Below are 27,525 nucleotides of genomic sequence, written 5' to 3'. Positions count from 1 at the left end.
CAATCCACGCCTGAAGAATGTATATATAGGCTTTTTAAAATTCTTTCGCCTTGCTTTAAACACATCATATTTCTGTAACTTCCAGGGCAATATAAGACTAATAGATTTTTTTAAAGTAGTCTAAAAAAAAAATCGTGACTTAGTCGGGCACTTCTGTAGGCAGCCCCAAAGGCTCGGCGCGCCAACGAGGACGGGACCTCAAGGACCCGGAAGCACCAAACGGGGACCAAGATGGCAGACCTCCTTTCCCCTCAGAAGTTGTCAGGGGATCTACCGCCGTCTGAGGGGGTGGGAGGAAGTCACTGCTCCGAAATCTCCACCGAGCTCATTCGCTCCCTGACAGAATTGCAGGAGCTGGAGGCTGTGTACGAACGGCTCTGCGGCGAGGAGGTGGGGGACTGAGCTTCCTCTTTCCGGGAGAGTCCAAGGGTAGTGGGCATAGGAACAATCGGTTTGCGAAAAACCGGGCTGTGGGAAGCTCTTCCCTTGCTGGGGGAAACAAAAAAGCACCTACCCGAGAAGTGTTAGTGTAATTGGGCAGTTAGGGAAACTGTCGACTCTATTTCTTCGTTCGGAGGCCCTCAAACTTGTTTTTTCCCCCGATATCTGGGTGATCCCGTCCCGTCCCCGCTTCCTTGTTTTCCCTGGCCCAGAGCCTATAGTGTTTTTCTACCCGAGTAAAGTTAGACTGAGAGTATATGCCAAACCGTTTTTGGTTCTCATAATAAGAATTGCATTAGCTAGCAACTGAAAAATTATGAAACACCTCCTGTTATCTCATTTAGCGATAAGTCATTGCAAATTGTCGAGTCTTAAATTTCCTTTTGTACAGAATGATTTAGAGGTGTAATTTTAGCGTTTCAGTTAAATATACAGCTTAGTGGAGTTTGAAATCTTTTTTTTTCTTTCTTTCTCTTTTTCTCTGGGTAGGTTGGGTATTACAGTTGCCCAAGGCTGACTTCAAATTCACATGCTCCCGGGCTGGGGCTGTAGCTCAGCATGTCTAGGCCCTGGGTTCAATCCCTGAGCACAGAAAATAATAATAATAATAATAATAATAATATCACATGCTTCTGCCTTAGCCTCCCAAATAGCTGGGATTATAGACATGTGTCACCGTCTCAGGCTAGTGAGCATATGCCTATAAACTTTTAAGACTTAGTCGCAACAGTCTAGACTTTGGACAAGTCATTTCATCTCTTGTACCTCTGATGTTCTATCAAATGAGGGTGTGGACTGAATTGAGATTCTTTTTAGTTGATAATGTTCTCCTGCCAGTCTCTTTCGTTTCTGTGACAACCTGAGGCTGTCAATTCACTTCCCAATGTTGTTTAGTTTCTTTTTATTTTTTTAGATGTCGATAGACCTTTATTTTATTCATTTATTTATATGTAGTGCTGAGGATCAAACCCAGTGCCTCACACATGCTAGGCAAGTACTCTACCACTGAGCCATAACCCCAGCCCCTCATTTGGTTTTTTTACAGAAGAAAGAAATCTAAACTCTGATCTAAAAGTCTAGCAGGTGTTTTTCCCAAACCAAACTTGTAAGTAAGGTTGAGCACAAAAGTCAGTTTCAGGGTTGAGGTTGTAGCTCAGTGAGAGAGTGCTTGCCTGGCACCTGTGGGACACTGGTTTTGATCCTCAGCACCACATAAAAATAAATAAAGGTATTTTCTCCATCTACAACTAAAAAAATATTTTTTTAAAAAGTTAGTTTCACCCTTGGGGAGAGAAGTCCTTGATATCTTTGAATATTTTCAAATATTTACTTACACCAACTCTAGCAGTGTCTAATGCTTTTTTCAACAAGATGTATTTTAAAATTCAGTGCTCTTAAAAAAAAAAAAAATCAGTGCTCTTGACTAACATCCCAAAGCTTGCATTGAGTTAACCAATACTTTACATTTGAGAAAAAATTAAGATCTGAGAGACATAACAATATTAGTTCTGTATTTGATGATTGTTTCAGGAAGTGTCCCTTTGAATTTTACTGGGTTATTTTAATAAAAGGCTCATGTTAAACTGTATGCTACTCGTTATGTTAAACACTTTGCATGTTATCCCATTTGATTTGCCCAACAGTCTGATGGAGAATGTATTGCTATCCCTATTTTATAAGTCAAGAAACTGAAAGTATAAGTTTACATAAATTGAGTTATCTTGTTTGAGATAAACTTATGTTTATCTTTTCTGGCTGTGTACCAAGAAAAGATTCTTATGTGTATGATTTTGGAAATTTTGTTTAACCATGTGAGTCACTATGCTAATGATATTGAATAAAAGTTAATTTCCTCCCATTGTAGTGCTCATTTGCTAGATGGAATAAGATATGCATAGGATAAGAATCATTATGCAATCTGGTAAGTATAAAAGCCAAGTGTTGTTTAAGTCCGAGAAGAGCATAGTGAAAGGAAAGAAAAAATTTGAAATGGGATTTGCCTCTCAGCTAAATGGTTGGATTAAGTAACTCCTAAGGTTCCTTCTGACCATCCTGATGATAGTGTTTCTCTTTGTTTCAGAAAGTGGTAGAGAGAGAGCTAGATGCTCTTTTGGAACAGCAAAACACCATTGAAAGTAAGATGGTCACTCTCCACCGGATGGGGTAAGTCTGCATTGTGGCAAGAGCTATTATAAATTCCAGCAGGGTTCGTTGCATAAGTTATTATTTTTCTTAACTTTCTTTTATATACTGCCAGTTGCATTTGAAATGGAGAGAACTACCTCAAGGTAAAGTGAACACCAAAGGATATATATGCATAGTTCATTGGTTATCAAAGAGTCCTTGGAACACATGGAAAATTGTTAGAAATGCAGATTCTAGGTCCCTACCCCAAACTTACTGAATCTGAGAACAGTGCCAGGAATTTGTATTTTAACAAGCCTTCCAGTGATTCTGATATGTAGCTCAAATTCGAGAACCACTGGTTTTATATGTATTGTATATTTACTAGTCAAACATTTTTTTTCTTTGATATCAGCATTCTCTCAGATTGTTGGTTAGTACATTTTAGGCTACTTAGCAGTTGGCAGAATCTGTTCTCTAGTTGCTGTTAATCCGTTTAGGGGCAAATCTAGTAGTTTTAGAAATTAATTTTGTAATAAGTATAGAGTTCATAGTAAAATGCTCTTTGAGAAAGAGCTGTGTATAAGCAGAGGTAAGAGTTATGGGAGGTACAAAAGAAGTAGAAGACACAGTCTCCATTTGCAAAAAAATGTTTCCATCTCTTACTCCTGCTTTCTACCCTTTGAATGTATGTGTGCTGACAATTGTGTTTTTCTAGTCCCAACCTGCAGTTGATTGAGGGAGATGCAAAGCAGTTGGCTGGAATGATCACTTTTACTTGCAACCTAGCTGAGAATGTGTCCAGCAAAGTCCGTCAGCTTGATCTGGCCAAGGTAATCCCTTTGAGTTTTGGATGTTTCAGTTAATTAGGGGCAGGAAAGAAGCTGCATTATAGATTAGAGCAACACCGTACAATAGAAATCTAATATGAAATATCAGAACCGAAGAAACAACATGAAAACTACAAAACCACTACCTCTTTTGAGTGTAGATATAAAAGTGCTCAACACAAAACAGAGAAAATCATGCAATGTATGAAAAGGACTTTATGTTGGGCATGGTGGTGCATGCCTGTAATCCCAGCAGCTGGGGAGGCTGAGGCAGGAGGATCACAAGATCAAAGCCAGATTCAGCAACTTATCAAGGCCCTAAGCAACTTAGTGAGACCCTGTCCAAAATAAAAACTAAGAAGGGCTGAGGATGTTGCTCAATGGTTAAGTGCCACTGTGTTCAATCCTTGGTACCAAAAAAATAATTAAAGAATGAAATAAAAAGGATTTATGCTGAATGTGATGGTACATGCCTGTAATCCCACCTACTTAGGAGGCTGAGGCACAAGGATCACAAGTTCAAGGCCAGCATGGGCAATTTGCAAAACTCAAAAAAACAGAGCTGGAATTATAGCTTGTGGTAGAGTGCTTTCCTAGCATAGGTGAGGAGGCCCAGGGTCCAATCTCTAGTACCACCACCAAAAAAAAAGGATTATATACCAACACCAAATGAAATTTATCCTAGGAATGCTAGGTTGATTTAACAACTGAAAACAACTAATGTAATACATTATCCCAATAGAGTAAGGGATAAAAACCACATGATCCTGTAAGTGGCTCAGGAGGCTGAAACGAGGATTGCTTGTTCAAAGCCAGCCTCAGCAACGTAGTGAGTCCCAAAGAAACTTAGCGAGACCCTATCGCAAAACAAAAAAATAAAAAGGGCTGGGGCTGTAGCTCAGTGGTGAAGTGCTTCCCCAAAATGTGACACCCTAGGTTCAATCCCCTGTACTGCAAAAAAAAGAAAAAAGAAAAGAAAAAGAAATAGAACTTTCTATTTCTAAGCACAAAGTCTTTTTTCAGAACCGTCTCTATCAGGCCATTCAGAGAGCTGATGACATCTTGGACCTGAAATTCTGTATGGATGGAGTTCAGACTGCCTTGAGGAATGAAGATTATGAGCAGGCTGCAGCCCACATTCATCGTTATTTGTGCCTGGACAAGTCAGTCATCGAACTCAGCCGACAGGGCAAAGAAGGTCAGTATCTGACTTGACTTCTAGTTTGGTTACAAGCATCTGTAATCTGAACTAGGTAGACTCAGCTAGAAAAAAGTTGTGTTGTTAGAAATTTCCCTTATCTGGTTGTAGATGGGATGTCACCTTCTCTAAGAAGTCTTTTTGATTACTTCAACCAGAAATGTGATTTTGGGGCACCTTTCTTAGAACATTTAGCATTTATTTTATTATAGGTATTTGTGCACAAACCTTCTCTTTTACTGTAATTTCTGTGACAGTAGAGTCATGGCAAATTCATCTTTTAATCACTAGTGTAATGTCTTTTGTTTCTGTTTCGTTTTTTGGTAACAGGGATTTAATCCAGGGGCATTTAACCATTGAACCACATCCCCAGCCCCACACTTTTTAAAAAATTTTTAATTCTGAGACAGGGTCTCACTAAGTTGCTTGGGACCTCACTAAGTTACTAAATCTGGTCTCAACTTGTGATCCTCCTGTCTCAGCCTCCGAGTTGCTGGGATTACAGGCATGTTCCCCCATACCCAGTCCTAGTATAGTATCTTGCACACAGTGTTTTATACATACTTGTCAAATGGATAGTGGTGCAAAAAACACAGAACTGTTTTTTACATTAATTCTCATTTTCTCCCTATTGAGCAGGAAGTATGATTGATGCCAATCTGAAATTACTGCAGGAAGCTGAACAGCGTCTCAAAACCATTGTAGAAGAGAAATTTGCCATGGCCACCAAGGAAGGGGATTTACCCCAAGTGGAGCGCTTCTTCAAGATTTTCCCACTGCTGGGTTTGCATGAGGAGGGATTAAGCAAGTTCTCAGAATACCTTTGCAAACAGGTATGGACCGTGATGGTTTGGTAGGATGATGGTACAGTTCTTGGCTATACAGCCTACTGTGTACCAGGCATGGTCTAGACAACTCCTGATGCACATTTTTTTTTCCAACAGACCAGGTGAAAATATAGGTAAATTAAAATGCAAGTTCTGGGGCTGGGGTTGTGGCTCAGTGGTAGAACACTTGCCTAGCATCTGTGAAGCAGTGGGTTCTATTCTCAGCATCACATATAAATAAATGAATAAAATAAATGTCTATCAACATCATATATATATATATGTGTATATATATATATATACACACACACACATAAGATATATATACATATATATATATATATATTTTTTTTTTTTTTTTTTTTTGGAATGCAAGTTCTCTCCCAAGTGGAATCATCACCCTTTTCAAGCTGTTAGTCAGAAACTGGCTTCTACTAAAAGCAATTGGATCTTGGGTAGTGTTCTCAAGACTTCATAACCAGACTAAATGTCCTAAGACAAAGAGGTAAGGTTACTTAAAGTTAAATCCTGAGAAGGAAACAAGGTTCAGTTCAATTCTCAGAGCTTTAATGCTTTTCTTCTTTTTACAAATAGGAACTGCTATTAGCTAAGGGAGAATCCCCTGTTCTATGAATTTTTGTTGTTGTTGTTGTTGTTTATTTTTGGTGTGTTTGTTTTTGTTTTTGTTTGTTTTTTTTGCGGTGCTAGGGATTGAACCCAGGGCCTTGTGCTCACAAGGCAAGCACTCTACCAACTGAGCTATATCCCCAGCCCTGTTTTTGTTTTTTGTTTTTGGTGCTGAGAATCCAGCTGAAGTCCTTTCAGGTACTAGGCAAGTGCTCGACCGCTCATCCCCAGCCCTATGGTATACTTTGTCACCAAGTCCCTAGAAATGGCTTCTATTTTTAATCCCTTAAAAGATCCTTACACAGTACACAGGTACCCAAATTCCTTGTCCTGACTCAACAAAGCACTGTTAATAATAACAAACTATACTTAGAGAAGAAACTGAAACTGAGGGCTCTCTCCAGTGGCTAATGGCAGTCCATATTTTCAAAGAAAAGACTATTATTTTTCCCCATGAATGGAAAAAAAAGTTACCACCATTCTCAGGTTCATTGTCCTGCCTGAGCTCACACAGCCAAGAGCCCTCCAAGGGAGGTTCTCCATGCTCCTTGAGCCTCTAAGCACCAAGGAAAATATGGGAGTAAAAAAGTGAATGAGAGGCCTTTTTTGGAAAACTGAGACAAACCTAGTTGAGACTGATCTTTGGTCAGAAATATATGTGGATTTTCTGCTTTCTTCAGGTGGCCAGTAAAGCTGAGGAGAACCTGCTTTTGGTTCTAGGGTCAGATATGAGTGATCGAAGAGCTGCAGTCATCTTCGCAGACACACTCACTCTCCTGTTTGAAGGCAAGCCTCTTTCTCTACCCTAAGGAGGCCAAAGAGATTTTTGTCTGACACCTGCATGCTAGTCTTTCTTCTCTCCCCTCTAGCCTGATACCTTTAATCTAATACAGTTTACTGTGCATTGATTTATTGAAGAATTAACTTCTAGATTTATCTCATTAGCAAGACTAGTTAGAGTCACTACAGTATTTTGATCCTTCTCAGTCCCCAAGACCCATATTCTATGAGCAATTTTTTTTCTTTTTTTTTTTTTTTTAAATTGGTTGGTTGGTACTGGGGATGAAACCCAGCAGCACTTTCCACTGAGCTATGTCCCTGGCCCTTTTACTGTTTTATTTTGAGATAGGGTTTCACTAAGTTGCTTAAGACCTTGCTTAGCTGCTGAGGCTGGACTCAAACTTGCAATCTTCCTGCCTCAGTCTCCCTAGTTGCTGGGATTACAGGCATGTGCCACTACACACAGCTCTGTGAGTAAATTTAACCCTAGAATAAATAATTGGAAAGAGAGTGATCCTCATTTCCAGAGATACCACTAGGAAAAAAAAAAAGTATATTTAATTTATCAATATAAATTCTCAAATGCTTGTTAGTATACCAGTCATTGTACATATTTAACAAATTTGCTTAACAACTCCCAGCACCAACTACAACTATTTATGTTCATTTTGTGTGGTGAAGCAACCCGCAAGGATTGAGTTAGACCTGGGTTAGTCCAGGATGGGAGAAAGGAGTTTATTTTATGAGACAAATATTTGGAATCCAACCCTTTCATTTCTTCTAGGGATTGCCCGCATTGTGGAGACTCACCAACCCATAGTGGAGACTTATTATGGTCCAGGGAGACTTTATACCTTGATCAAGTATCTTCAGGTGGAATGTGACAGACAAGTAGAGAAGGTGGTAGACAAGTTCATCAAGCAGAGGGACTACCACCAGCAGGTGAGCTGGGGAAGCTATCAATAGTTTAGAAGCAGTTTTAGCCAGGAATTCGGAGTAGAATAAACTGGAGGAGAAAAAATGAGAAAAGATGCATAGAATAAAAGAATAAATGCAGACTGGCATGCATTTTGTCCATTACCACCTCGTTTTGAACTTGGGTTATTATCAAGATAATGATGGCCTTACTACAAGAGTGAGAAGGAAATAGAACTTCCTAAAAGAACACAACATAAACATTAGACCACTTCTTTATTACAGAATTTACAACAGTACCTTCTGATGAAATTATGAGGATTTTCTTTCCTTAGGTCCTATTGAGTGTTATGTAATTTGTTTTGAATTTCCCCTTAGTTCTTTTATTGCTAAACATAACTTTGCTTATTCAGAATTTTATTTTTTACATTGCTTTGAGCAGTGAAAGTAAAAGTAGCACATAGAAATAGGAGTAGCCTCATACAATTGTATTTCCAGAACTCCAGACTAATGGAGTAGACAGTAATCAAATGCCACTGGCATTACTTGTAAATGCAGTAACAGGCGAGTGTTAGCAGCTAAACCAAAAGTTACTCTTTGACCCATTATTCTGGAAGCTTACCTTTGGCCTAAAGGAAAGGTATGCCTGGCAAGCTTACCTTTATGCTTACATGCTAGAAGTTTGGAATAACTGCCAAGAGGCAGATATTTGGGTGGTGGGAAGGTTATCTTCTTTTTTTTTTTTTTTTTTTTTTTTTTGGTATATTGCAGTTCCGGCTTGTCCAGAGCAACTTGATGAGAAATTCTGCGACAGAAAAAATCGAGCCAAGGTAATCATCCGATTTTCCTCAGCCCAAAGGAGTTTGAATTAATAGTCATATCTAATTCAGACTACTCTGCTATAATGTGGTCTGTGTTTTTAAAATATTCTATCAATTGGTCTTACTTGTTTTGTAATGAAAACTATCATACAAATATCTATACAATGTTTATGTGAGTCATAAAGAATAATAGATCATTATCAGTACTTTTGAAGCCTACAAAATTATTTTCTTCATCTTTTACCCCAAAGGTAACTATTACCCTAAAATTTTTAACTTTTACTTTTTTTATAATAAAAGTAAAACATGCTTATTAAAAGAAAATCCAGGTTGGGGGGTGTGGTTCAGTGGTAGAGTGTGTTCTTATCATGGACAAGGCCCTGGGTTTAATCCCCAGCACTGCCCCCACACCAAAAGAAAAGAAAAGAAAATTACATTAGAAAATATGTTCATTCAATCAGATTTTTACTGATTATACATAATATTCCAGATACTGGTCCTTATATGGCAGGAAGCAGAGCAAAGCAGATAAAATTCTTTTCTTTGTGACACCTACAATCTAACAAGTGAACAGTAATAATAGCTAACACGTATATGTGCTTACTATATGCCAGGAACTGTTCTAAGGACTTAACAAATATTAAGCTATTTAATCTGGTAGGAGGTGGGGGGTGTTATTTTTTTTGTTTTGTTTTGTTTTTGTTTTTTTGCTGAGGATCAAACCCTGCTAGGTTTCTTCACCTCTGCATTACTGGCATTTGGGCTGGATTATTCTTTCTGTCCTGAGCATTGTTGGATGATTAGCAGCATCCTTGGACTCCACCCACTAGATGCTACTAGTACACTGTGGTGGGGTGGGGGACAAAATTACCCTCAGTTTTAAATCACTTATTTAATCTTCAGACATTTTACAAATGAGGAAACTAAAGCATGGAGAGGCAAATTGTTGTGCCCAGGGTCATACAGTGAAAGAACCAGAAATAGAGTCCAAGCAATTTGGCTACAGAGTTCATGCTGTTAACCAATATTATATACTGAGTACAGGTTATAGGAGAGCATGTAATAAAGGGATGCAACCTAATCTGAGGAAGTTTCAGCAAGAATTCCCGAGGAAATGGACTTAGATCTGAGATCTGGAGAGTGTATAGGAATAAAAAGGGAGTGTGTCCCAGATAGAGTAGGGAAAATGTGCAAAGGTCCTATGCACTTTAGAAAACCAGTGTAGCTGAAGTGCAGAGTGTTGGGGAGAGCCTCAAATAAAACGAATAGGAAGAAGTCCTTAAGAGTCAGGCTAGGGCTGGGGATATAGCTCAGTTGGTAGAGTGCTTACCTTGCAAGCACAAGGCCCTGGGTTCAATCCCCAGCACCGCAAAAAAAAAAAAAGCGAGAGAGAGACAGGCTATTCAGTGCCTTATATCCTGTGAGCTATGGACACCATATGATATGACCAGATGTATGTTTTGAAAAGTTCCCTTCAGTGTGTAAAGGGAGTAAGCTTTTGTATGTAATACAAGATAGGGGTTCAACTTCATTCTTTTTCATGTGGATGTCAGTTGTCCCTGCACATTTGTCAAAAGACCATTCTTTCCCTATTGAATTGTCTTAGCAGTGTCATCGAAAATCAATTGACCATCTGGACTCTCAGTTCTCCTCCATTTACATGTCTGTCATTATGCCAGTACCACATAGTCTTGATTGCTGGAGCTTTGTTAGAAAGTTTTGAAATTGAAAAGTGAGTCCTCCAATTTTGTTTTTTCAGGATAGTTTTGGCTATTCATTGGGCTAGATGCATGGGCGTGGGACACATTTTAATGATTTATCCTAAAATCCTACCATAGCTAAATTAGAGATTGGAGAAGTATATTTTCTTTCACATGGCATAATTTTTATTCAAACCACAAAAGAAAACCCAACCCAATATTTATCCAGAGCAGAATTCTTAAGCATGAATGATGCAGGTGAAACAGATTAGTGGAAAACGTGGTTGACAGCTGTCTCTGTTATAGCCAGGCCAGCAGAGTCAGGATGACCATCTGGCAGAGCTGATCCTTATGGTCCCAGTGGGGAGGGAGATCTGAGGACCATCTTTGCTCTGAAGCTCTTCTATTTGAGGGAAGCCAGTATCCTTTATTCTTTCTGCCTTGTGTGTCTCAGGGAACTGGACCCCATCCTGACTGAGGTCACTTTAATGAATGCCCGTAGTGAGCTGTACCTACGCTTCCTCAGGAAGAGGATCAGCTCGGATTTTGAGGTGGGGGACTCCATGGCCTCAGAAGAAATAAAGCAAGGTAAAACATGTTCCCCATAATCTTTGGGCAGGCTGGCTTAAATAATTGACACTGTCTTCTTTCTCATAGTTAAGCCACAGATTTCCTACTAAGGAAATAACTAGGACTTGTTAGCTTCTATGGGTCTCTAGCTAAATTGACTCTCAGGAAGAAATTTCAGTGCACCGTGGCTTAGAAATAGACTGGACCTTTAAGGGCCATCTTAATATTTTATAGGCAAGGAAAACTGATGCTCAGTTTAAATGATTTGCCTCTGGTCTTTCCCCTACGTATTGCTTTATGCCAGCTCTGGTTTAGTTTCATTGTTAGATTTTTGGAGATGTGCACATGATAGATAGTTTAAATATTACAAAAAGATTTATGTAACTGGACCAGGAAACTTTGGGGAATGGTAGAAATGTCATAAAAACTAGGGCCACATCGTGTGCCGTGGCACATGCCTGTAATCCCAGTGGCTGGGGAGGCTGAGGCAGGAGAATCATGAGTTCAAAGCCAGCCTCAGCAAAAGTGAGTCACTAAGCAACTCAGTAAGACCCTGTCTCTAAATAAAATACAAAAATAGGGCTGGGGATGTGGCTCAGTGGTTGAGTGCCCCTGAGTTCAATCGCCAGTACCAAAAAAAAAAAAAAAAAACCTTCGGCCAGGGATATGGCTTAGTGTTAGGGCACTTCCATGGCATGTGTGAGGTTCTGGGTTTGATTCCCAACAATTAAAAAAAGAAAAAAACAAGACATATTACAAAACTTGTTGTGGAAATCTATAAAGTTATTTAAAATCATTGAATTATATGCATATAGTAGATAAATTTGTAAATTATACCTCAGTAAAATGTTTTAAAAATATATAATGCAGAGGAAGTTTTTATCCCCAGCCTTCTAGTTCTATCACTCACAAATTTTTTTTTTTTTTGAGGAAAGGTACTGGGGATTGAACCCAGAGGCACTCTGCCACTGAGCTACATCCCCAGCCCTGTTTTATATTTTATTTTGAGATAGAGTCTTGCTAAGTTGCTTAGGGCCTCAGCCTCCTGAGTTGCTGGGATTATAATAGTGCACCACCATGCCCAGCTCCACTACTCACAATTTTTGAAGAGATAAATGACAATTGAAAAAACATGGGGCACAGTCTAACTTCACTTACAGATTGACTCTCCAGTACTACTTGTTGCTGTTTCTGTTTTGAAATGGAGTCTCACTATGTTGCCTGGGCTAGTCTCCAACTCCTGGGTTCAAGGGATCCTCCCTCCTCCGCCTCCTGAGTAGCTGGGACTAGAGGCACAGACTACTGTGCCCACCTGACTCTCCAGGTTTTTAACATGACCATTTTGGGCTGGGGATATAGCTCAGTTGGTAGAGTGTTTGCCTTGCATGCACAAGGCCCTGGGGTCAATCCCCAACACTGCAAAAAAAAAAAAAAAAAAAAAAAAGATAACCATTTTCCCAATGCAGTGGTGCATGCCTTTAGTCCCAGATACATGGGACACTAAGGCTTGAGCCTGGATGTTCAAACCAGCCTGGGACCCCATTGAGACGTTGTCTTCTTTAAAAAAATAATCTTCAGATTCCTGCTGGACAAGTATCTTCAGGGTTCCTAAATGGGGGGTTTGAGACCTATCCAGTGACTTTGGCACTCTACTTGGATTGTACAAGTAAGATGTGGCAAGGAATTTACTGAATCAGCATTTAAAGGCAGATGTATTCTCATTAGGAGTTTGGTGCTCATCAATGTTTATACTTTTTAAAGCTATGTTGTCCAATATAGTAGCCAGCAGCCACATGTAACCATTGAAATTCAAAGTTAATTAAAATTATATTTTAAACTTTAGCTCCTCGATCCCATTAGCTACATTTGAAGTATTTAGTAGCTGCCATTGCTGTTGGCTAGGATATTGGACAACATAAATATAGAATATTTCATCATCACAGAAATTCCTATTGAATAGTGCCAGTTTATTGAATGAAATGGTCTATATCCAATATATTTCAGTCTTTGCCCTGGAAACCTATATCTTTTGACCCCTAGTAATTAATCCTAGGGGAATAATAAAAATGGAGTAAAAAGTTGTTTACACCAAAGTCTACACTGTTGCCTCCCAATTACTATGATCTCCTATTATCGCTAATAGTGGCAAAACATTTGGCAATAACCCAGATGTCTAAAAATAGAAGATTGGATAAAATAATATGGATTATCTGCATAACCATTAAGAATAAGTAAGCTAGCCATGCGCAGAGGCATACACCTATAATCCCAGTGGCTCAGGAAGCTGAGGCAGGAAGATCACAAGTTCAAAGCCAGCCTCAGCCTCAGTGCTGGGGATATAGTCTCAGTGGTAGAGTGCTTGCCTAGCATGTGTGAAGCCCTGGGTACAATTCACAGTACCACAGGAGGGGAAAAAATGATAAATTAAGCCAGGCATAGTGGCATACTCCTGTAATCCCAGTGACTCAGGAGGCTGAAACAGGAAGATCACAAATTTGAACTAGCCTTGGCAAGTTTAAGGCCAACCTGGGCAACTTAGCAAGGCTCCATCTCAAAATAAAAACGGTTAGGGATATAGCTCAGTGATAAAACTCCCTTGGATTCAATCCCCAGTACCAAAAAAAGTAAGCTAAAGTGAAGAAAAAATAAAGGCATATAGAAACTTGGAAAATATAATTTTTAAAGCAAAATAAAAATTGCATTTGTACTGATTATAACTATGTAAAACCATGTACCTATTTGGAACAAAAATTTAAAAGGAACCTTAAAAAAATGAAAAAAGTTGCTCCTGTTCCCTTGGGGAAAGAAAATGAGTATTCATGTCTTTGCTATCCCCTAGAGCACCAGAAGTGCCTGGACAAACTCCTCAATAACTGCCTACTGAGCTGTACCATGCAGGAGCTAATTGGCTTGTATATTACCATGGAGGAGTACTTCATGAGAGAGACTGTCAATAAGGTAGGACAAAGGACAAATCTATGGGGCTGTTTATCCCAAGAAGCTAAGCTAAAGGAAGTAGCTGAGTCCTATCATGTTTCTTGGTCCTGCTTTTTATTTATTATTATTATTATTATTATTATTATTAATTTAATTATTTTGGAACCAGGGATTGAAGCCAGGGCACTTAACTACTAAGCCATATCCTCAGTCCTTTTTTGCATTTTATTTAGACATGGAGTCTCACTGAATTGCTCAGTGCCTCACTGAGTTGCCAAAGTTAGCTTTGAACTTGCAATCCTCCTGCCTCAGCTTCCTGACCCACTGGGATTATAGGCATGTGCCACTGTGCCAGGCTTGGTCCTGCTTTAAGAATATTACATGTGGACTGAGTGGCACTGCTTTATATGGTTCTTACTATACTCTTGTCATAACTCTTCATACACACAATTGGAACTTCTTTCCCAAAGAATACAAAAGAACAGCTCAGCTCCCAAGGGAGCCTACTTGTTCCCAACCTTCCTAGAGGTATGTGGGTGAGGAGCCTTGGGGAAGTAGGGCCTCCTATGTCTGATATCCTAGGTGATGGATGTTTCCAAGACAAAGGCCCTCAATGTTAAATTTCCTGATGTAGTAATCAATAGGTAAGCTAGCTAGTTTGGCAAGCTTCTGACAATACACCATATTACTGAGCACAGTGGCCATGCCTGTAATCCCAGTAGCTTGGGAGGAGGCTGAGACAGGAGGATCAAGAGTTCAAAGCCAGCCTCAGCAACTTAGCAAGGCACTAAGCAACTCAGTGAGACCCTGTCTCTAAATAAAAATGCAAAAAAGGGTTGGGGGGTGTGGTTCAATGCTTAAGTCCCCCTAGTTCAATTCCGGGTACCCAAAAAAAAAAAAATAAATAAATATATATATATATATATATATTCCATGTTGTGAGAAACATGGACAAGTTATAGAAAAGAGAGCAAAGCCAGGGCTGTACAACCACAACCATCTGGAACATGACATGCAGAACTTGAATACTCACTGAGTGTTTTGCTTTTCGGGTAGGCTGTGGCTCTTGATACCTATGAGAAGGGTCAGTTGACATCCAGCATGGTAGATGATGTCTTCTACATTGTTAAGAAGTGTATTGGGCGGGCTCTATCCAGTTCCAGCATCGACTGTCTCTGTGCCATGATCAACCTTGCCACCACAGAACTAGAGGCTGACTTCAGGTACAGTTGACTCCCTTTCTCCTCAGGCATAAAGGTCCTAGTAGTGGTTGATTCCTGAACCTATTTGTTTCTTAATTTTCGTTATGTTTCTAGTTCAGTTCTGTATAAGCTATAAACCCCTATCCTTAATACGACATCCTTGGCTCCCAGAAGATGTCTATCAAACTTAATTGCCAATTAAGTGCAATTTCTATTCCCTCCACTGGGATGAAGGGATCATTGGCCTGAAACCCAAGAAGGAAAAGAGGTGAATCAGATGAAGACAATAGTTATAATAATGATCATAGTTACTATTTATGCAAGCCAGGCACTACTAATTCCTTACTCTTTTTTAGTTCTGTAACAACCCTATGAGGTAAGAACTGTTAGCTATATTTTGTAGATGTGGGAAACTGGGGCTTAACAAGATTATACCTGTATGTCAAAGATTACCCACCCCATAAGTGACAGAATAGAGTCCAAAACTGATTCAGAACCTTTCCTCTCAACACCTACATGGTACTGCCTTTCAATAAACTATACTATCTCCTCTTTGTTGGAGCTCAGTAGTGATAACTGAAAGCCTCTTTAGAAGTAAATTGGCTAAAGGGACAACTACAGTGACATCATCAATAGCATTGTAGAATTGACAGTGCATCTACTGACCAGAAGCTGGATCCTTCCTTCCCCTTCCTCCAACTCTGCTACTGAATAAATTGATGTCTCATCATTGGGAAAAAAATGTCCAATCTCCTCTGTATATTTTTGTATCCTTGAGGGAGTATGGGTCACTGTCATACCCTGGCTCCTAAGGTCTCCTATAGTGTTCTACAAGATTGGTTATCTTCCCAGAAGAGTAAATGGTGCTGCTGGGTTAGGGTTGTGGACACTTTGATTCTACTGTCCTGGAGGCCAGGTTGAGCACTGTTACTCCCCATATGCCATTCTACCCCCCAGGGATGTTTTGTGTAACAAGCTGCGGATGGGCTTCCCAGCCACCACCTTACAGGACATCCAGCGTGGGGTGACAAGTGCCGTGAACATCATGCACAGCAGCCTCCAACAGGGCAAATTTGACACAAAAGGCATCGAGAGCACTGATGAAGCCAAGCTGTCCTTTCTGGTAGGTAACCCAGAGATCAGCTGGGTCAGTTTTTCTTGATAGGTTGAACTGTTACCTCTAAGCCACAGTATAAAAAGCCTCAAAGTGAAGACTTTGCCTTTAGTATCTATACAGAAAATCTCCTCTAAGAGGTTCTTATCCGGGGACCTACTCTGAGCAGCCTGACACGCCTCTTTTGGAGCAGTAGTCAGTGCTGGGGATTGAACCCAAGGCCTCACACATGCTGGGCAAGCACCCTACCACTGAGCCACACCCCCAGCCTAGATATGCACTTTTCCATGCTGGAAGACTGGGCTCCTCAGCTTTCCAAGACCTCTGCCTAGCTCTTCAGGGGTCCCACTGGGTGTCCAGTTCGGTGTGCATCTGCCACAAAATCAACTAACATCTGTCAGGCCTCCAGACTGCCTCTCTGAGGAGAGGTCCACAGAAGGAGTAGGTGCTAATGCTTTAGGCCTACCAAGACTGCTTTTCTAGCACATTCCTCTGGAAAGGTGACCCTGTTATAGCCCTTAGCTGCTTAATATGAATGACAGATACAGTTGAAGCAGTGAGTGTTACCAGTTTTGTGACAGCTGAAAAAGGAGAAGCATGGAAGATGAAAGGATTTATACAGGGTAATAGCGAGTTCATGATGAGTCACCAGGAACACAGGAGTCTGAAGCTCATTATCAGACCTCTCTGACACATTCCGCTTGGCCTGAGTGGGAAGAGCACTGTCATGAGTCCATTGTATTTCATCCTTCACATTGGCTAGCTTCTGAGTTGGCTTCTGAGGCTCAGAGACTGAAGGAAATATCCAACAGCAAAGCTCTCCATCAACAGTCCATAGATGGGGAGAGATTTAAAATTGTGTACATACCTTTTCCTAGAAGTGAAGTCCTTAGTCTGTATCAGATTATTAAAGGGGTCTGTGATCCCAAAAGAGTTCAGAGCTGTTGCTTTTAGTGACAGAAGTCTCCTAACACTAAAATCTACCTTGCCCCTGTGCTGGGGAATCACATTAACCAGTCTGTCAGACACATCCAGTGTGAAGACTGGTTAAGCAGCCCCACTCACTCTTGTCATTGAAAGTATTTTCCCTGGGCATGAGTTCTGTTCATCTGGGATGTTGCCAGAAAAAGAGGATTAGCTCCAAGAAATTTTTACCTGTGAAATGTGGTACATTTGGAGAACTTTGCCAAATTTTTGAGCAACCAGCATCATGAACTGATTTAAATTTCTTGTTTTTTTCTATTTTTCTCTTTTTGTCTTTTTTCACAGAACTTTATTCATTTCTGTGTGCAGAAGCTTTCATTGGCTTTTTGCTGCCTACCACATGAAAGTTAGATGTCTTTACTTGGTTCATCTATTTAAGTCTTCCCAAGTCCAACCCATTCTCTAACCCATTCTGACTTTCCAGTCCTGTTTTCCACCACTTGACTACACACATCCTCAAGGCTGTCCAGTAAGCCTTCACTCATTCCTTGCTCTGTGAGCACTCCCCATTCAGAAAGCTTCATGGTTGGAGGATCCAGAAGATAAGGCCAAAAAGAAAGGTGGTACTTAATGCTTGATGACAAATTTCCTTATGCCAGACACTTAAAAATGTCATCACTACCACCACAGAGCCTACCTTTTATGTCACTTTGATTCATTTGGGCTCTCAGAATGAATTCCCCAACTGTACTGACATATCATTTTTCATGAGCAGGATAAGCCCAGTGAATCCATGCTTACAAGGATTGTCAGTACAAGGGAAACTTTGAAATCAATACCATCTGAATTCAGATCCATTTTCCCCTTATGACAGTTATTTTAGTGTCCTTAAATGCCTTGGAAACATTTATGTTGTGGCCTTCATCCTTCAGCTGTCATGACAGTGCAGTTATTTCTCTGGAAACTTATGATGTAAGCAGGTTTGCACTGTGGCATCTTTAGCTTTATCCCTTCATGCCCAGAGTGACCTAAGCAGCACTGTCAACAGTGTGATTCTTTAGTATTAACTGCAAGAAGCCAACAACAAGGGAAGCAGTCTGAAGAAGGACTTCCCAATCTCAGTGGCTGGAGTTCTGGGATTCTCCTTTTACCTTGAAATCCCTAAATTTCTGACTCATGGCTCCTCCCTACTGTGCCATCTTGGCCATGCCACCAGCAGACTAGTCTAGAGAAATTGAGACCTCTCAAATTACTCCTACTCACAGTCTCTATACTAGTATTTGCAGACCACAGCCGTGCTTATGTGGCATTTAGCTTTCTGTCTCTCCTTCCTTCCATCCTTCCTTTCTCTTTTCTTATAGTACTGGAGATTGAATCCAGGGTCTTACACATACTAGGCAAGTACCTCTGAGCTACATTCCTAGCCTTTTTGTTTTTTTGTTTTATTTTGTTTGTGTGCTGGGGATTGAACCCAGGGTCTTGTGCTTGCAAGGCAAGCACTCTACCAACTGAGCTATCTCCCCAGCCCACCTTTTTGCTTTATTTTTGAGACAGGGTCCTGATAAGTTCCCTAGGCTGGCCTTAAAACTTGTGATCCTCCTACCTCAGCCTCCCAAGTCGCTGGGATTACACTCAGCTGCATTCACCTTTCTCTGAAGAGTCCTCAGTGCCATCTCACTGACCACAGAACAAAGGACCAGCTATTCAGCACAGCACTTAAAGTCCTAGTCAGACCTCATTTACCTATGCAGATAGATCTGTGTCTTTGTCACTCCCTATTTATCTGTGAACTGACTGTTAGTCCCCAAAATATTTCAGGGTTTTTCTGTCCCTCTGCATTTTTTTATATTATCCCTTTTCCAGAGTGCATTCTTTCATTTACTCATTCAACATAAACTGATTGATAAACTCCTATATGTCAGGCACTGTCCTGGGTTCTAGAGCTGAGCTGCCCAAGTGGCTATTTAAGTTTACATTTAAAACTAAAAATAAATAAACAAATTTACATTTAATCTGAGTATAGTGGCAGATGCCCGTGATTCTGAGCAACTTAGTAACACTCTGTCTCAAAAGATAAAAAGGTCTAGGGATATACCTCAGTGGTAGAGCACCCCTGGGTTCAATCCTCAGTATTGCAAAAATAAGTAAATAAATAAAAGTCTTTAAAAATTTAAAGTTACATTTAGGGCTGGGTATATAGCTCAGCTGGTAGAGTGCTTGCCTGTCAAGGCCCTGGGTTTAATCCCCAGCACCACCAAAAAAATAAAAAAATTAAAAAAAAAAATAAAGTTACATTTAAAAGTCTAGTCCCTGACTCATGCAAACCACATTTCAAGTGCTCAGTAACCACATACAGCAAGGGGATGGTATACTAGACAGTGCAGATTTAGAATCTTTCCATTATCAAGAAGTCAAATAGTACTGTACTAGAGATATAGTGGTGGTAAAAACAGGCTAGATCCTGCCCTCATGAACCTCATTCTAATGGAAAAGGCAGATAAGAAACATATTAGATAATATCAGAAAACTATGTACTCTGAAAAAATATCAGTGGGCTGGAGAATGTAGCACAGTGATATAGAGCTTGTCTAGCATGTAGGAGGCCTAGCAGTACACACACACATCACATAGAACAGTGAGCTGGAGAGAGGCTGATGGGGTATAGAAGTGTACTCACCCTTATCTCCTCTCAGAACCGTTTCAGCCTTGCAAGTTCAACTCAGCTACCAACTCTGCCACAGAGCCTTCCTTGAATTCTGCAGACCAAAGCAGTTTTGCTTTAGTCTAGGTAACTATAGCAGTTGGTGCCTTGATTATCACTTTTGTCACATACTGTTCCTAGTCACTAGGGCAGACAAGTAGTGAAAGAAGGAGCTCTCAGCCCAGAGTGGGGACCCCTGAATTCTAATTTTAATCCTAGTTCCAAACATGTGGCCTTGTCACTTTTTTTTTTTTTTTTTTTTAGTAGGAATAAACCCAGGGGCCCTTAACCACTGAGCCACATCCCCAGCCCTTTTTTTTTGTATTTATTTAGAGACAGGGTCTCACTGAGTTGCTTAGGACCTCAGCCTCTGGAGCCACTGGGATTACAGGCATGCACCACCGTGCCCAACCAGCCTCATCACTCTTGAGTTTCTGTCCCCATACCTGTTTTATTTTCTTCATAGTATTTATCACCACTTGACATTATGTAATACATACATTTGTTTATTTTTAGCTTTCCCTTCAGGAATGTCAACTCTATGGTAGAGGGTGGTGGTGTGCTGTGTTGAGCTTTGCTCTGTGTGTACGTGCATATGTACTGAGAATTGAACCCAGCCCTCACACATTGTAAGCACACACTCTACCACTGAGCTATTCCCCTGCCCCGAGGGGGTAGATTTTGTCTGTTTAATGAACTAAACTGCTTTCTCCCCAAATGTCTGGAACAGTGCATGGCCCATAGCAAGTGCTCAATAAATATTTAATCAGTAAATGTCGGATAACCTTGGTAAACTATTCTACCTTCTGAGGATTCTCATTTCCTTCTCCTATAAACAAGGCCTGATAATACTTTGAGGTGGGTATTCAGTAGGGTTAGTGGGATAATAGATGAAAAAATACCTACTGGGTAACAGGTCTCTGGAAGCCCTTGTTTAATGAATGTCAGACCTTATGTCCCTAGCCCAGGATTGCTAATTTGGAGGCCAGGACTTATCCCAGATCTGTGTGTGTGCCATTTCTGTTCTGTAAGTAACATGGAGCAAAAACACCTAGAAACTGGGCTCTCTATCACTATAGTCCTGATGCTTTGCTGTCTTTGCATCAGGCATGGAAAAGGGTGAGCCTGGCTCACCACTACCCAGTTCAAGACCTAAGCATCCTACCTGATGACAGTGATGCAGGCTTTTCTTAGCAGGAGTCAATTCTAGTAGCCCTCTCTGAGCCTCATGGAATGCAACTGTCAGCCAGTCTGGCATTGAAGTAGGCAGCAAGCCCAATGAACAGGACCTCAAGTTTTTCCTTCTTCATCTCCCAGGTGACTCTGAACAATGTGGAAGTCTGCAGTGAAAACATCTCCACTCTGAAGAAGACTCTGGAGGTACAAGGGAAATTGCCTGTCAGCTTTTAGCAGCGGTAGCTTGCCATTTTGAGAAAGAGCCCTGTACTCATCCTGGCGGGGACTGGAGCATTCTCTCAAATAGAACCATACTTAGGGAGATTCATTAGTGATTGTCATGATAACAAGGCATTTGTGGACCATGGGGAAAGCGCCAGTCCATGAGTTGGAAGACCAGAATTCACATTAGATCTTCCAGCTCATATTTGGCATATGACCCTAGCCAAGTCCCTTAACTCTGAGCCTCAGTTCTCTGAACCTTAGTTTTCTCATCTATGAAATGAGGTACAAATCTCTACCCTGCTGTACTTTCGAGTTTGTTGGGTGGCCTAATGAAAAACAGGGTGAAAATACTTCACAAAAAAGTGCACTATTTTAATGACAAAGCTTTCTGTGGATATGACATTAGATAAGAAATCCCAAACCCTGTTCCAAGCTAGTAGCTACGTTTTTATTTGCTAACTTTTTTAGCTGCTGTTATTTTAGAGGAAGCCAGCAAAGTAGAGGAGAAATTTCATGGACTTTGAAGTCGTATACTGTGGAATTCAAATCTCCACTTGACCGCTAACCAGTTGTGTGGCCTTAGGCAAGTTCGGTAACCTTCCTAAGCCTCAGTCTCCTCACTTTTAAGGCAGGAATCATAACTTCTTCCCCACAGGAAGTTATAGTAAAATGAATACAGTAATATAAGACACCTGATACAGACAAGGCATTCAGTGGTACTTATTAATTATAATAATAGTTAAAAATAACAGCATGGTTGGCATGATAGTGCATGTCTGTAATCCCAGTCCCTTGAGAGGCTGAGGAAGGAGAATTGAAATTGTGCAACCTCAGCAACTAAGTGAGGCTCTAAGCAATTTAAGAAAGACCCGGTCTCAGCCAGCACAGTGGCACATGCCTATTATCCCAGCGGCCCCAGAGGCTAAGGCAGGAGCATCGAGAGTTCAAAGCCAGCCTCAGCAACTTAGGAAGTGCCAAACCACTAAAATAAAATACAAAATAGTGCTAGGGATGTGGCTTAGTGGTCAAGTGCCCCTGAGTTCAATCCCCAGTATCCAAAAAAGAGAGAGAGAGAGAGAGAAAGAGACCCTGTCTCAAAAAATAAAAAAGGAGGGCTGGGGAGATAGCTCAGCTGGTAGAGTGCTTGCCTCGCAAGCACAAGGCCCTGAGTTTGATCCCCAGTACCGCAAAAAAAATAAATAAATAAAAAGGACTGGGGATATGGTTCAATCCCTAGTACAAAAAAAACAAAACAAGAATAACAGCATGCATCAATCACTTTGTTAAATATTAGGAAATGAGGTGCCCAATTCTTCCCCACTCCTAGACTCAGCCTCTGGGAAAGGAAGGAGGCTGGGTCCTTCCTGCAGTGGGCACTACTACAGAGGTAGAGGCTTTGCAGCAGAGGCAAAGGGCTGCTTGCACAAGCTGTTGTGAAGTGGGGGTTGTGCAGACTGAGGAAGAGGCTGGAACCACCACACAGGCCTACTAGCTAACAGAGTTCCTGACTCAGAACATGGAGATATGGACTAAGTTAGGAATTCACCCCAAGAAGGATCTCAAATGGAATAAAATAAGGTGATGCTCACAATGTACCAATAACATTGTGTCTGTTATGTCATATGTGTTTAACAAGGAGGCTTTCAGCATTGTTTTTAAGTCATAGCACTTTAGATTATATTATTAGAGTCATCTTGTTTGGTTTTTTTGTTTGTTTGTTTGTTTTTGGTAATTGAGTTTTAACCCAGGGGCACTTTATCACTGAGCTACATCCCCAGCCCTTTTTGTTTTTTATTTTAAGACAAGGTCTTGCTAAGTTGCTGAGGCTGGCCTTCAACTTGCGATTACCCTGCCTCAGCCTCCCCAGCCAGTAGTATTACAGACATGTGCCTCCGCATCCTGCCTGGCTTCATCCTTATCAGTCTGTTGGATTTTGAAGTTAAATCTTAGGAAATGCTAGACATTCATAACTGAGAGGTAGAATTAACCAAATGAAAGAAAAGGAGGATAGCAAAAACCAGGGGGGATTTCCCATAAATTTCTCAGCCCCATCAGCAGCCCTTTGAGAGAGGCAGGTCCAGTGGGCTGATGTCCATTTCCAGATGAGGTGAACAGGCTAGTTACAGGCTGAGTGTGGGAGCTGCTGTGGGAACTGGGTCTGCTGCTTGATAGACCAGTCCCTTTGCAGCTTTCCACACTGCTTCTGCTATAGCCAAAACAGCACAGACTTTCTAAGGACTACTGCAAGAAGTGTGTGCAGCTCCTAGAAACCCAAAACACCATGAGCTTTAAGTAGGACCCCTGTGGAGTTCTCTACACCTGGGCTGTAGTGCAGTGATTAGGAACAGACACCCTGAAGCCACAATTCCTGAGCTACAATCCCAGCTCCAAAACCTACTATGGCCTTGGTAAGTTATTAAATTCTCTATGCCTTAGTTAAATCTTAGCTATGACCATAATTTCCTTTTGAAAGTCAGACCTAAATGCTGAAGAGGTAAAACTATAGCAATAATAGTGTCAGCCAGGCATGGTGACACATGCTTATGATCTGAGTAATTCAGGAGGCTGAAATAGGAGGATCTCAAGTTTGAGGCCAGCATTAACAACTTAGCAAGACCCTTGCTGGGGTTGTAGCTTGAGTGCCTATCACACTCAAGGCACTGGGTTCAACTCTCAGCACCACATAAAAATAAATGAATAAAATAAAGGTATTGAGTCATCTACAACTAAAAAAAAAAATTTAACAACAACAAAAACCTGTGTCAAAAGAAAAAAAGGGCTGTAAATGTTGCTTAGGGGTAAAGGATCCCACAGTTTCAATTCCCAATACCACAAAATAACAACAGTGAGTGTCTCCTTCATGCTTACTGTGCACCAGGCACTGGGCTAAGCACTTTGTTCTTCATCTCATACAATTCACAACCACCAGGGGAACAGGAATCAGTGTTCCTGTTTTAGACAGGAAAATTGAAGCTCAGAAACTTTAAATCATTTGTCCAAGGTCACTCACCAACACATGGCTGATCCAGGACTTGAACCTTGAAATTATCTGGCTCTGAAGGTATAAAAAATGTCTGGCATGTTTCTTCTTCACCTCCCCTGACACTGATACGCCCCCTACCCCCATATTGCAGTAGGAATTAGGAGCCAAGTGGAGAGCCACCACAATGGAACTCAGGTTTTTTGAAGGCTGTGAGGGCTCTTGCCTAGGACAGGTCAAAGCTGCTCATAGAGAAGGCTGGAGGAGCCAGGTGCAGTGGCACATAACTGTAACCCAGCAACTCGGGAGGCTGAAGCAGGAGGATCACGAGTTCAAGACCAATCTCAGCAACTTATGAGACCCTAAGCAAGTTAGCAAGACCCCATCTCAGAATTTTTAAAAGGGCTGGGGATATGGCTCAGTGGTAAAGCACCCCTGAGTTAAATCCCCAGTACCCTGCCCCCAAAATAAAAAGGCTGGAGGAGGAGAGATGGCTGGTTACATATTGCCCTCCTCTGCCCTCCTCACATTCCCACTCCCATGGCATGGGCATGCTTAGTAGTCTAAAGCTGTGATCTCCCCTAGAGTGACTGCACCAAGCTGTTCAGCCAGGGCATTGGAGGTGAGCAGGCCCAGGCCAAGTTTGACAGCTGCCTTTCTGACTTGGCTGCTGTGTCCAACAAATTCCGAGACCTTCTGCAGGTAAGTCCCAGGTTGAGCTGTTGCGTGAATCCTGACCTTGAGCACTACTCTGAGAAGACTCTTAACTGGCTTACTGTGAACTCGTGTGCAAGGAAATGGGAAGAACAGTGAGGGAATAGCATGCAAGCCACTGAAGTTATGTGAATCTCTGAGACTAAAAGCCCCACTGATTTTTCAGCAATGCAGTTGTTACATTGACAAGCCAGCTCTAGAGTCTCCAGTTGGTACTTCAGAAAGATGCTCAGAGTTACCACAAGGTTACTCTGCCTTGCTGTTTGCCCTTAGTCACAGGTGCTGCCAAGCACCAGGCACCATGAAATCTCCTTTTGAGACTTTACTAGAACAACCTCAGGATCTCATCCTGAACCTGCACAGATCTGGAAAAGGACACTTTGTTCTTGGATCCTTTTATAAGCATGATCACTCTGCTTCCCACAGGGTCTCAGAGGTATAAGAGTGCCCTCTTGAGGGAGGGTTGGAAGAGAACTAGAAGAGGTAGGGCATGTGTGACTGATGTGTCTCTGTCCTGTCATTGTGTAGGAAGGGCTGACGGAACTCAACAGCACAGCAGTCAAACCACAGGTGCAGCCTTGGATCAACACCTTTCTGTCTGTCTCCCACAACATCGAGGAGGTCAGTCTGACCACTGCGGTCCACAAGCCCAGGCTTACCCCTCCCCCACTCCAGTGGGAGGGCTGTGGAGCCATCTGAGCACACTAGACCTTAAGTGTGCTGCCCAGATGCCTCCCTCTCAAAGACTAGGTTCCTCCTGAGAAACAGTTTGTTGCTGCATCAGAGACAATGTGAAGGGAGTTTGCCTGGACCTGACATTTCTTTTTATTCAGGCTCTTTTTGCCCCACCTCTTATAGACTTAGGTTTTTTCCCCCTAACCTAGTGATGTCACTCCTGTAAAACATGAGCTGCAGGAGGGAACAGACGGCCAGGAGCCTTGCCGCAGTCTGTCACTGCTCCACAGCCCAAGGCTCTTCACTGGCTAGAGGTGTGATGCAGCAGTTCTGCCAGCCTGGCAGACAAGCTGGTTCTGAACTGGAGGAGTCAGAAGCTAGAGAGAGGAAGGACCTCTTACATTGTTTTCATTGAGGAGTAAAGAAGGGGTGAGAATAAATGGTACTTCTTAGAGGTCCATGTTGACCCCCCCTTGCTTTGTGACAACAGGAAGAATTCAATGACTATGAGGCCAATGACCCTTGGGTACAACAGTTCATCCTTAACCTGGAACAACAGATGGCAGAGTTCAAGGTGAGTGGGGGCTTAGGGAACTACTCATCTCTGCCCATATCAACTGTTTATGGCTTATCACACCTACTGCCAACTCTGAAAGCCCTTCAGAGCCCCAGCCTTGGAAACACTCACCCATGGTCTTATGTAACGATCCCCTGCTGCTGAAGACTCCAGTGAGGGGCAGAGGGGCTAGGTAGGACTTCACTGATACCACGCCTCTGTGCAGGCCAGCCTGTCCCCAGTCATCTATGACAGCCTGACCAGCCTCATGACCAGCCTTGTTGCCGTCGAGTTGGAGAAAGTGGTGCTGAAATCCACCTTTAACCGGGTAAGGTCAAGGGAGCACAAATTCACACCTCCATCCTCTGAAGAAAATAAGTCATGCCACCCTAAAACTTGAATCCTCTCTGCCACAGGCCCTGCATTTCTAGGCCCAGTCCTGCCCTGGCTTCTGATGCCCTAGAGCAAAAGAGCCATACAGCACTTCCTGAAGCCCAGCTAGCCTTGCTTCTCAGTTGAGGGCGACTGGAGACTAGCACTGCTTGTCCACAGGGCTAGGCCTTAACCAATGTTGGCTTGTGTTCTGTAGCTGGGTGGTCTGCAATTTGACAAAGAACTGAGGTCACTCATTGCCTACCTTACCACGGTGACAACCTGGACCATCAGGGACAAGTTTGCCCGGCTCTCCCAGATGGCCACAATCCTCAATCTGGAGCGGGTATGTGGAGCTTTCTCAGCCTAGCCAAGAAAAGATGACTGGAAAGAGGCAAAAACAAAATTTTGGATCCCTGCCACTTCTTCATGTCTGCTAGCAGCCCAACCCTGTGGGATACCTTCCCCTTCCTAGGCACCCTGCTTTGCCCTTGGTGGAGCCCAGGGCCCTCAGGATAGCCCTCACCTTGCTGAGTGGTTTGTTCTTCCCCACAGGTGACCGAGATCCTGGATTACTGGGGTGCCAACTCTGGCCCATTGACATGGCGCCTCACCCCTGCTGAAGTGCGCCAGGTGCTGGCTCTGCGCATAGACTTCCGCAGTGAGGACATCAAAAGGCTGCGCCTATAGCTGCCAGAGTGAGCCCAGCCAGCCCAACACACTTCAAGGACTGGTTCCTCAGTAACCATAGCTGAGAAGCTACATGAGGCCCTCTGGTTTCTGGAACTCTTGACAGCTCAACTATGGATAGTAGAAAACAAGGCCTAGACTTAGTCCATTCTTGGCCCTCAGACCTAGCTGGGTGGTGCTTTGGGAACAGCTTTTCCCCACCAAGAGAGATGGGGAGAGCCAAGACAGGCAGCATGTGGCCTAGGCTAGCCTTCTGCATGGGTGGTCATTCTCTTACCCATAAACACTGCAGCAAACATGCTGCCCCTGCCAGCCTTGGAGGACCTGGGTTCATCTGGGGACTTGGGAATTAGGTTTGACTAGAGGCTGTGATGTTTAGAAATAAACATCAGAATAAAGACACTACTAAGATGCCACAGTGTGCTG

General features: G+C 42.0%; 1 protein-coding gene across 1 annotated transcript; it reads left to right on the top strand.

Moving 5' to 3' along the window:
- The first annotated feature begins 211 nt into the window (after nucleotides 1–211).
- Nucleotides 212–27,510, top strand: COG4 (component of oligomeric golgi complex 4). Its single transcript, XM_079117358.1, has 19 exons — nucleotides 212–390; nucleotides 2,522–2,604; nucleotides 3,284–3,398; nucleotides 4,419–4,593; nucleotides 5,233–5,426; nucleotides 6,728–6,833; nucleotides 7,612–7,769; nucleotides 8,514–8,572; nucleotides 10,718–10,851; nucleotides 13,673–13,791; nucleotides 14,827–14,993; nucleotides 15,930–16,095; nucleotides 21,029–21,091; nucleotides 24,678–24,794; nucleotides 25,335–25,427; nucleotides 25,972–26,055; nucleotides 26,264–26,365; nucleotides 26,627–26,755; nucleotides 26,965–27,510. Exons 1-19 carry the CDS (start codon nucleotides 232–234, stop codon nucleotides 27,097–27,099), a joined length of 2,358 nt encoding a protein of 785 aa, XP_078973484.1. The 5' UTR covers nucleotides 212–231; the 3' UTR covers nucleotides 27,100–27,510.
- Nucleotides 27,511–27,525: the final 15 nt, after the last annotated feature.

This window comes from Sciurus vulgaris (genome assembly GCF_902686455.1).
Source record: "Sciurus vulgaris genome assembly, chromosome: 17".
In the NCBI taxonomy this organism is placed as follows: domain Eukaryota; kingdom Metazoa; phylum Chordata; class Mammalia; order Rodentia; family Sciuridae; genus Sciurus; species Sciurus vulgaris.
Note: the sequence above shows the minus strand (reverse complement) of the source record. Positions and strands in the feature narration are given on the sequence as shown.